Below are 10,747 nucleotides of genomic sequence, written 5' to 3' on the forward strand. Positions count from 1 at the left end.
AATAGGAGTCTCTGGTAACAGAGACCACCACCTGTGCTAAGAAAAGCATTGTGCACCCACCTCCACATCACTTTACACTAGGAGCACACGGGTGTTGGCAGCCACCACCATCCCAGCTCTGCCAGCTGTGGATGTGGCTGTGGAGGGAAGGCACAAAGCCCTGAGCGTTCCCTGAACAGAAGTTTCCAGGACAACAGGGCAGACAGAGCAGCCCTGCATGGCTGAGAAAAGGCAAAGGAGAGACTGAGCTGTTCCTCTCAGGCCCTGCCTGGCTCTGCCCGGTCTCGGTGCCGCCCCGGCGCCTGACCCAAAGCGGGGTTGTTCCCCAGAGCCAGGGGACAAGGGCAGGGAGTGCTGGGCACAGCCCTGGCACCAGCACAGCAGCCAGGAGCAGGACTGGGCTGGAAGGCGGCCTGGGAGCAGCAGTTTGGATCCTGAGCCCTGTAAGGATAAAGCCAAGTCCCAGCTGGGCTTCCCGTGCCTGGCTCATTTGTGCTGGCCACTGCCAGCTCTGATCAAAGATTAATAAAGAGCCCCCAGCTTGTTCCCATCAGGTGTTCTCACACCTCTGTGTGCCTGGGCACAGCAGCTCTCTGTGTGACCTGGGGACAGAACCATGCCCTCGGGTGTGCAGAGACTCAGCTTCCCAGGAGCAGGGGATCCCTGGGAGTGAGTGATGGTGTCTCACCTCCTGTCCCTCCCTCCTGAGCGGCACAGGCTCCTTCTGAGCTCCTGTGAGCAGAGGGCATTGGCTGCCACTGAGTCTCCAGAGCAGCCTGCAGTGGCAGCGGCTGTGCTGCGTCCTCCTGTCTCCCACGCTGCCAGGCTGGTTCGCACGTCGGGAAGAGCTCTGTGATGCTGACATCCGCTGGAGAGCCGCGGGATTGCTGCTGCTGCTGAGAGTGAGTTACTGGGGGCAGCCCTGGCCCCAGTGCAGGAAAGGTCCTCTTGATGAAGAAGCCTAAAAATCCAGCAGAAACACGAGAGATCCTGCCCTACCGACACAGTCGCCAGACAGGGCTGATGTCAGGCCTGGAGAAAGGCACTCAGGAGAAAGGCTGAGTCCCCTCACTCCCTGCCTTTGGCTAAAGCAAGCCCGTGTGCTTACCTGCGTCCCCTTCCCAGAGCAAACCTGCTGCCCCATGACACAACATTTTTCAGAAAAAACAGCCTCAAAAGGGAGCAAAAAAAAAAAAAAATCGGGTTTTTCATCTGCAATCTCTAGCAGCAGCAAGAACTGCCACCCTCCATGCTCAGAGCTGCAGAGGCAGCCCCAGGGCACAAGGACCTGTCTCTGTCCTGCCCCCCAAAGAGCACCTGGTGACAGAGGGCATTGGGACAAGGAAACACTAAAATCTAGGAACAGCCAATATAGATTTTGCTACATTTTCTACTATAAAACAGCAAAAATTGGCACCACCTTCCTGTAGCTGGGATACAGTAACAGGTAAGAAAGGTAAAGAAAACAGTATAAAAAAGCCAGATTGTAAATTAGTTGTTTCCAAGGCAACACGGATCCTGCAACAGCTGCTCTGTTCTACCCCATCAAAGGTGTCAGCAGCATGGAAGCAGAATGCTGATTTTCAGATTAAAGGTAATAAAGCAAACACTTTTCCAGCAGTGCTAATAGGTGCCAGCAGCCCAGCTGAGGGGGAGAACACAGCAGTGCTCTGAGATGCAAGATCCAGTTTGCCAATCCTGGGTCACTGCAGCAGCTGGCTGTTTCAGGGAGAGCTGCATCTCAGCAGGATCTGAACACATGAGCTGGCTGATGAAGCTCCTGCCCCTGTTTCATCACCCTGCCCTGACACACACACACAGGATCATGACAGCTTTCCTGGTGCTCTGACCCAACACACAATGCACCACAAATAAAATTGTTATCAGCACTCTAGATGAAGAAAACTCATTAATGCCCTCATTGAAGCCTTGGCTGATGACACACCAAAAGCACCTGGAGATGCCTGGCTGAGAGAACTGGGTTTGTTCAGCCCAAGACACAAAGGCTGAGAGAGGTTTTACTGCTTTATATGGCTCAGTGATGAGGGGGATCCATAGAGGTTGTGGGACCTCCACCCTTAGACATATTCACAAGATCCTGAGTATCCTCCTCTGACAAGCAGATTGAAATGGAATCTTCCAGAAGGCTCTCCCAAACAGAATTAGTCTTTGATTGCAACCTCAAAACCCTAAGAAAGCAGCTATTCCACTGTGCAGAGGAAACAAGCCCTAACAAAGCACAACGTGAACACCTCAGTGCCTGATCCACCCGAGAGCTGCGTGCTGACACACTCCTACATCTGTCATTTATTACCTTTTAAATTTCTAACTAATCTTGACATACTGCTGTAGCACTAATAAGCCCCTCAATATCTGCCAAGACAACTTTCCAGGTCCTCTACTTCTCTCCACAACTATTAATTTTGCCTTCACACCCACAAGGAATTGTAAAACCCCCATGCTGGAGCTCAAGTGGGATCAAAATACAAACCTTTCAGCCCTGACATGAGGGGCACAGAAACAAAACTCTGGGAGATGTCAAAAGAACAGATAAAAGCAGCACTTGACTGCATTAAAAGCAGGTGATCTGACCCTCCTGCAGTGTCATTTTGGCTTTATAATTTTGGGACCCATCTCCTCAGGTGGTATCAATTGCCCGCTCTCCTCAGTTGCCACACCTGAGCATCCCTAAAACCTCCAGCTCCAGCTGCACCTCACTAGGTCAAACACACACAGACAAAGAATTTCTGGCTGCCTTCTCAACAGGGAACAAAGCCAGGCACAGGATATTGTTGGGACACTGAAAATTGCCTGAAAGTCAGCAAAAATGAGTACCAGGAAAAATACCAACACCATCTCTAAAAACAGCAGCTTGATCAAAAGCAAAATTACACAAGGCAAAGAGAGAGAAAAACACAACAGAGAAAACCCAACACCCGAGTTTATTTTAAAAACAGACAGTTGAAATCAGGGAGTGAAGGTGAAGAGTCTCTTGCCACAAGCAGAATGATCCAAATCCCACGCTGCAGGTCGGTCCAACGTGCCACAGCCTCACGTGTCACATGTGTCCCACAGTCCCTCGTGTCAGGTGTGTCCCTTGCTGCCAGGATCTGCGGGGGCTTCCCCGCTGTCCCCCTCTGCCAGCTGACCTTGGGGCCCGGGCTCTGCCGAGCTTTCCAGCAGCAGCTCCAGGGCTTCCTCACCAGCCACACGTCTCACCTTCTCCCCTTTGGCTGCCAGGATCTCCTCGATATTCCTGGACAGGGATTTGAGAATCAACAGTGACACCAGGGCAAAGGCCCACACAGGCTCTGACACTCAGGACTCAAACTACGCAGGGAATCACAGGTGCATCACCATGAAAACCACTCAAAATTAACCACAGAAAACCACCCAAACCTTCTGGGACTACTTTCATCTGCTAGGATCAATAATTTAGCAATTACAGCTAAACAGAAGCTTTTAAAGGAAGTTAGAAATCATTGGAATTCCACAGCAGATCAATCTACACACTTGAAACATCCAAGGAAACCCAGCAGTGAAGTGATAAAGCCTGAGGGGAACAAGCAAATCACCTGCTGGCACCACTAAGGATCCCTGTGTATCACACAGCTTCTGCTGCAGTTTCACACCAATTTATTTGGATCCTAGACAGCGACAGTCAAGTCGTAGTAAAAATGCAGTCTGTGTGCTTTAACTAACCGGATGAAACTTTGCTTTTGGTATGAGCCACATAAAAAAAAAAAAAAAAAAAAAATCACTGAAACAAGGTATCAGCTCAGGAAGTGCAGGGTGTGAGAAGGATCCTGGCACACTCACCTCTTTCCTTCCAGATCAGAGAACCAGCCCAGGTTATCGGCGATGACATGATGGTTCCCGCAGCCGGGACATGTCACGATCACCACCCCTCGGTGGTAGGCGGCCTTAGAGATGGATTTGGCTGAGCGGGTCTGGCACACCTGAAAAACAAAGCGGATTTTCAGAGCACGGTAACTGCAGCTCCTGGGACTTCTAAGAGAAAAAAACCAAAACTTTTGCTATTAAAAGCGTCTTCCGTCCCTCACCTCTAACTATCCCAAGTCGGCTCCATCATGTTACGATGTCGCGAATTCAGCCGAGACACAAAGGCTGAGAGAGATTTTACTGCTTTCCGTGGCTCCCTAATGAGGATCCACAGAGGTTGTGGGATCTCCATCCTTAAGAGATACTCACAAGACCCCAAACATCCTTTTCCCAACACGGAGCTTGGACTTGAAACCTCCAGAGGACTCTTCCACTCTGAATTAATCTTTGCAAGTTTACAACCAAGAAAACAGCTACACCAGGAGCCCCCCCTGCCCCACGCCCACCTTGCAGGTGTACACCAGGCGATAATGCGTGGCCGCCGGCGGCCCGGCGGCGGTGCAGAGCGGGCGGGCCGGGCCCCAGAGCTGTCCTCGGACGGTGCAGGCCGGGCCCCGGGGCTGTCCCGGGACGATGCAGAGCGGGCGGGCAGAACCGCAGAGAGGAGCCGGGGCGCTGCGGGCCGGGCCCCTCAGGCCGGGGGGGGGGCGGCGGGGCCGCCATGGCGGCGGCGGCCGGAGCAGCGCCCTCAGCGCGCGCTGCATGGCACCGCGCATGCGCGAGGGGCGGGCCCTGAGGCAGCCGCCGCCATCTTGGGTGCGGGCAGCGGCCGTGAGGGGGTCGGGCGATGCCCTTCGTTAACCCGTAATTAAGCAGGAGGGCAGCCCGGCCCTGCCTCACACGCAGATATTTAAACATGTTTATTAACCGAGGGGGCAGTCAGAGCCACACGACGGTGTCACTCTAGAGCTTTTCAGAAATGCTTTTTTTGGGCAGTCCGTTGTGAGTGAAATTGAGAGGCACAGCCACGCTATACAAGCTGGTGTTTCCCTCAGAGACTGGCTCCTGAGGAGCTTTTGGTGCCGGTGCTGTCCCTTTCCAAGTGACTTTGGTGTTGTCCCTCTCTCAGGAGCCCTCGGTGTCGGTGTTGTCGCTGCCGGAGGTGTTCTCCCAATCCACCTCGTGGTGCCTGCCTTTGGGCACCCTTCTCATTGCTCTTTTTCTGAAAACGAGACCAGACATACCACTTTTAGAAGGTGTTTTCTGCAAACAAGCAGCATTTCGTACTGTTAAGCGTGCATCAGTCCCCTTTGTGGTTCATTTTATGCCCTCCATGAATCAAGGAAATACGAATCGTGAATATTTCCAGGTTAGCCCCGCTTACTGCAGCCCAGACCTTTGGTAACGCTCAAAGCAGTCCTTCATCCTCCTCCTCTCCTTTTCTGCCAGTTCCTCGTTGGCCAAGGCCAAGCCACGCTGCTTGAAATGGAAAAAAGAAAGAAAAAAAAAAAATTTAATCTTGATTAGTGTTAACGCCAGGTTGCTTCCTGCATCTGCAGCGTCAAATACCAGCAGGTTCTTTACTGTGTGTGCAGGATGGTAATGCTTCTGTTCCACACAGTTTTACTACATTTATTCCCTCAACATCTGTAATTCTGAAAGTCTGATTTCTGCACCAACAGTAATTCTGCAGACAATTACACTGGGAAATATCCCTGCCCAGAGATGAAGGGCAGAACATAATTAGAAGTAGTTTTTATGCACAGATGGAGAAATGTCCACTGTAAATGTTTTGCTGCTCAGAGCTCACCCTTTTTGGAGAGTGGTTACTGCACTAAGTGCTCATAGTTTGGAAAAGCAGGAGCTCTGGACATGCTTATTCAGGCTGATAAATCCATCATTAATGAGAATATTAAAGATCACAAACCCCAGTCATAGTAAAGAAGAGCCCACAAAGATTCTCTTACACTTGATGATTTTGGGGGCAGATGACTCTCTCGAGGGCTGAGTTCCTGGTTTTGTACTTCCAGGCAATCTTCTGATAGACAAAAAAAAAAAAAAAGAAATCACAGCTTTCGTCAAGAGTTGCCATTGCAAAGTAACTTCTCCCTCCAGCAGTTCTTCCAACAGAAGAGCTGTGATGTAGCTGCACAGAGTCCACAGCAGAAGTGAAACCAAGCCCAAAGCACTCAGAGTTCCATCCTGTGAGCAATCCCAAGTCACTTCTCATTTTAATTGAGACCTGAATCTTGCCCACAATGGTGGAGTTCTCCACCACACTCAGAAAGAGACAGAGCTTTCTACTTCCAATGTAATCAGGAGCAAAACAAACCTTTGCCAAGAAGTTCCTCTGCTCATTGCTTTAAAATAATATTAATGTCAGAAGCCGCTGTGAGAAATGTGTTAATCATTATTTTATCCATCATTTGTCTCTGCTCTCCAGGCTGTGAATATCACGGCGCTTCACACCAGACTCTACTTTGGTGAAACTCCTTCTGTGGTGACCAGGTGTTACAATACATATTTTTGAACTGAGCAGGGTGGAATAATAATAATAAAAACCTTTTTGGATCAGTGCTATTTAATTTTAGTGAAAAATTTCTCATCCCAATGAATGAAAAGATCGTTTAGATCTTTTGGGATCAAAAGATTTATTTTAGATGAAAAGATAATTTTAGATCTTTTGAGAGTAGAACAGAATGGACCATCCTCTCCAGAACTCAGGGTTTTCCCCTTACTTTTAGCTGTCTGTGTGTCTTCATCCAGGTGACTGTGAAGAACAAGCTGTGGGGCAGAAAACAGAGCAAGAACATCAGAACTGTCCCTCCTTCTGTAGGAACAGATAAAGGAAAATTAATATCATATCATATCATATCCAGGACATGCTAGAATCAACCTCTCTCTCCCTGTTGCTGCCAGCAAGCAGCAGACTGAGCCAGGAGTTCCAGATTTGCTCATGGATTTATCCTCCATGAATAGATCCAGCTTCCTTTGGCCACATTTATACTTTTGGCCTCCGGACAATGTGACAATCACTTCCTCACTGAAGATACGAACTAAGTGAAACTCTTTACTACAGAGGGCTCCAGGGTAAGACTTATTTTTGCCTGTTCTCACACAAGAGAAACAAAAGCAATTCAAAATAATTCAATTCCATCTATTTGCTTAGACTCAACAAATCTTGCTGACTAATGCCATAACTGTGTCCTACACTTAGAACTTCAGTACACAGGGAAATTCTGTCACTGTCTTGCTGCCTCTGGACTTTTTGATATCACTGACATGAGCTTGAGTCATTGAAAAATGGCTGATACTTGGGGAACTGAGGACAGAAGAACATGAAACTATCCCAGAGGAAAGTGAAAGGTAAACAAGTCACACTACTCACTTCCTGGGAATCTCTGGAGGAGGAGTCATCCAGGTCAGAGGTCTGAAACAAAACCAGTATAAGATTAATCATTCCTCATAAGCAAGGAAGTGACAGCAAGAGAACATACAGGAGACTTAGAGCTGCAGAAAACACAGACGTGTGGACTTGCTGCCTCCTGCACTCCTGTCTGGCCACTCAAGAAATTACACAAGATGCCGTATTAATTAAAATATATCTAATTTAGTTCCAGAAAACTTAGCTCCCCATTTCATCCTAATGGCTCACACCCAGTCTCTAAATAGAGTCACTTTTTGGTGGTTGAGGAGCCCCTCATCACCTTTGGAAATGCTCCAAACACAAACACAGGTGGCCTGAGCTTGCATCTGTCCAGCTTCTCCATGCCTGAAACCAGGGTGAGGTTATAGGAACCATCACATCTTTCATTTTCTAAACTCAGCATTTGCACGGCAATGGCTTTAATTCATTTTGATGGTGGCTCAGGAGGGTGTTCACTGCCCGATGAGCTGGAGCTGCTCAGGTGCAAAGGCCTGGGAACAGCCAGGGTCTGACCCCATCCTCAGCTTCCCAATCCCATCAGGGGGAGGAGAGTTATACCGGCGTGGGCAGCTCCAGCTGCAGCCTTTTCAGCTTGGCCTCAGTGGCCAGGAGCTGACTCTCCTTCTGGAAGAGCTGCAGCTGCATGTCGTCACATCTCTCCCCCAGCTCCCGGATCTGCTTGCGGTAGGCGTCTCTCTCCACCAGGTTCTTGGAATACTGCACGTGGAACTGCTCTCGGGTCAGGAGGGCCTGTGCAGAGGGACAGCACGTGGCAGTCACACACCAGCACAGGCAGGCTGGCACTGTCTGCCCAAAAAGCATTGATAAGCAGTCAGGAATATTTTATCACCTGGTCTCTCTCCGAAGCCACTTCCTCCATCTGCTGCAGAACAGCTTCAATCCGTTTTTTGTACATCTGGGAGTCCTTCCTCAGAGATGTGCACTGTAGCTCCAGCATCTCCTTTTCCTCTGCAAACTGCTGAGACAAGGTCAAAAGCATCTGCTTGTGGGCAGAGACTGAGCCAGACTGTCCCCACTCGCGCTCGGTGCCACAGATTGCTCCGGCCAGAGCTCCATGGGGTGTCTGAGCTGTCGCCTGCCACACACAGAGTGCTGAAACACAGGTACTACAGTTGGAGCAGCAGGGATTACTCATGAGCAGCTGCTCTGCTCCACAGGCCACAGGTGTTTCACCTGCCCGTGTTATCCACGATCCTCAGCAGGAACTTGAACAGCAGCACCTACTTTGTCTTGGAGCACCTTGGCTCGGCGCAGCTCCTTGCGCAGGCTGTAAATGGTGTTCACCAGCTCCCGGCGTTCTTCCACGGTCTGGCTGCAGTCGTTCTCCAGAGTTTCCTTGAAGAGGCTCTTCTCGCAGTTCTGCTCCCTGGCAACCTGCGGGACAAAGGAAGAAGTGAGACAGGGCCACGATCTAACTCCATATCAGTTCTCTCCCCTCAGGGCTCTTTGGGCAACAGCCGACCCCCACAATCTTCACTGGCTGCTACAAGTAATCCCTCGAGTCAACCACCCCACCAACCTGGAGAGTGTTTTCCAGCTCCTGGTTCTTGGCCAAGAGCAGCTCCTTCTCCTGCTGGATCTCCCACACCACCTCGTGGCTGGGGCGCTGCTCTATGGCGTGTTTCAGCTTCATTGTGTGCTTCCTCTCCAGCTTGCAGTCGTCCTCAGCCTTCATGAGGCTGTGCTTCAGCTGATCGATCTACGAGAAGGTTCAGAGCTCAGCAGAGGCAAGGAGAAGGCTCTGGTCAGAAAACAGTTCTCTGTTCCCCAGCCAAATACAGGGAAAATTTCTCCCCAGCCTTGTTTTCCTCAGAAAGTTTCGTGCTCTGGGGACCAGAGTCCTTCCTGTGTGCTAACAGGTGCATGTTCCTGTGCTGCCTTTGTGAGAGCAGCCTTGAGTGAGGGAAAGGCTGGTCACCATTCACAGCTCAGCTTGTAAAATACAGGCCTGCAGGGCTGAGCTAGGGACCACAAAGACACGTGCTAGAGAAGATGCTCAGTGCTTCATGCTGGACTGCAGCATCCTTGGCAAACACAAGGTGCTCAGCCCAGCCTTCCAGGCTCACGTAAGAGGGGGAAGCTGGAGAAACTGCGACTGACCTCCAGCAGCAAATCCCTGTTCTTCATGAGGGCCGCGCTCTTCTCCTCGCTCAGCTTGGCGTAGTTGAGGGCCAGGTTGTAGTTCTCGTCCTTGCACTTGCGCAGCTCCTTGCTCAGGCTGTCCCTCTCCTCCTTCATCCTCTGGGCGCGCTCCTGGTGCTTGCGGAGCAGGCTGTCCCTGACCCACATCTCCCTGAGGGTGTCCTCCTTGGAGTGCAGCCACACCGTGAGCTCCTGCGCCTTGCGCCGCTCCTCCTGCACCGCGCTCTGCAGCTTCGTGATCTCGTTCATCAGCACCTGGCTCAGGCCAGACTCTCCAGCCGTGTCTGTTTGGGGGGCACGGGTCACTCTCTGCTGTCCTGGCTGCTGCCAGGCACACCCAGAGCTCGGCTTCCCCTCCATATCACTGCAGCCAACCCTGGGGATGTGTGGGGATCAAATTATCCCCGCTGTGCCTCTCTGCTCTGTGCCTTCCTGCATCACAGAGCCACTGACACAACAGGCAGAAGGAAGAATTCATCCTGCTTCCTCCTCCCCCTCCCCAGTCCAGCCTGTGACACCAGGGCTGTTCTTCCCAGAGCCCTTCCATGGCACACATGGAGCAAGGCAGGGAATGCTCCTGACTCTGCTCAGCAGCGCCAAAGGAAGAGCTGTTGTTGAGAACACAAACATTACCTATAATCATAGAGAATACCCTGCTGGGCTCTTTGCCAGTTATTTTCTTATACAGCTGGGGATAATAAAGCTCCAGACTCTCCATAAACGCCTCAAAGCCCTTGTGTCCCGTCCGCTGAAGAATGTCCAGGAGAACACCTGAAATCATGGCAACAGGATATTCTGTTCAGTTATTTCCCTCTTTACCTGTTTGAAACACAAGAAAAAATGGCTGCACTTCTTCCACATACAAAAATCCCTGGGATCCAATCACAGAATAAGTGAGGTTGGAAAAAGACCCCTGGGATCATTAACTCCATCCTATGACTGAACCACTTTGTTCAACCAGACCATGGCACCAACAAGTGCCGCATCCAGGCTTTGTTTAAACACCTCCAGGGAGGGTGACACCAGCACCTTCCTGGGCAGTCCTCCCAGTGTCCAACTCCCCAGACAATCCCAAACCAATGGCCTGGAAACCCCACAAAAGTATTTGGAAGTGCTCCCACCTGCCTTCCGCTTGCGCATGACCAGGCTGGGGTCGTTGAGAACCTGCTCCTCATCATCAGGGCTGAGCACTTTGCACTGGCGCAGGTAAGGGGTGATCCGGGAAGGGTCAATCACTGAGATCAGCTTCACACGGAAGTTCTCCAGGTTATTCCAGCAGATCTCATCATTATCCTCTTCCAGCATGTCAGCGGT

At 50.8% G+C, this 10,747-nt stretch overlaps 2 protein-coding genes across 2 annotated transcripts; both read right to left on the reverse strand.

Moving 5' to 3' along the window:
* Positions 1 to 2,921: 2,921 nt before the first annotated feature.
* On the reverse strand, positions 2,922 to 4,761 carry DNLZ (DNL-type zinc finger). The gene is made up of 4 exons (XM_040083596.1): positions 4,739 to 4,761; positions 4,350 to 4,695; positions 3,820 to 3,959; positions 2,922 to 3,256 (listed from the first exon to the last, which is right to left on the reverse strand). The coding sequence occupies exons 1-4, from the start codon at positions 4,759 to 4,761 to the stop codon at positions 3,085 to 3,087; spliced, it is 681 nt and encodes a 226-aa protein (XP_039939530.1). The 3' UTR covers positions 2,922 to 3,084.
* CARD9 (caspase recruitment domain family member 9) lies at positions 4,661 to 10,747 on the reverse strand. The gene is made up of 12 exons (XM_040083344.2): positions 10,555 to 10,747; positions 10,067 to 10,204; positions 9,392 to 9,717; positions 8,802 to 8,990; positions 8,516 to 8,650; positions 8,121 to 8,246; positions 7,829 to 8,020; positions 7,232 to 7,273; positions 6,582 to 6,627; positions 5,811 to 5,881; positions 5,240 to 5,322; positions 4,661 to 5,065 (listed from the first exon to the last, which is right to left on the reverse strand). Exons 1-12 carry the CDS (start codon positions 10,736 to 10,738, stop codon positions 4,969 to 4,971), a joined length of 1,629 nt encoding a protein of 542 aa, XP_039939278.1. The 5' UTR covers positions 10,739 to 10,747; the 3' UTR covers positions 4,661 to 4,968.

Source organism: Hirundo rustica, chromosome 20 (genome assembly GCF_015227805.2).
Source record: "Hirundo rustica isolate bHirRus1 chromosome 20, bHirRus1.pri.v3, whole genome shotgun sequence".
Classification (NCBI taxonomy): Eukaryota; Metazoa; Chordata; class Aves; order Passeriformes; family Hirundinidae; genus Hirundo; species Hirundo rustica.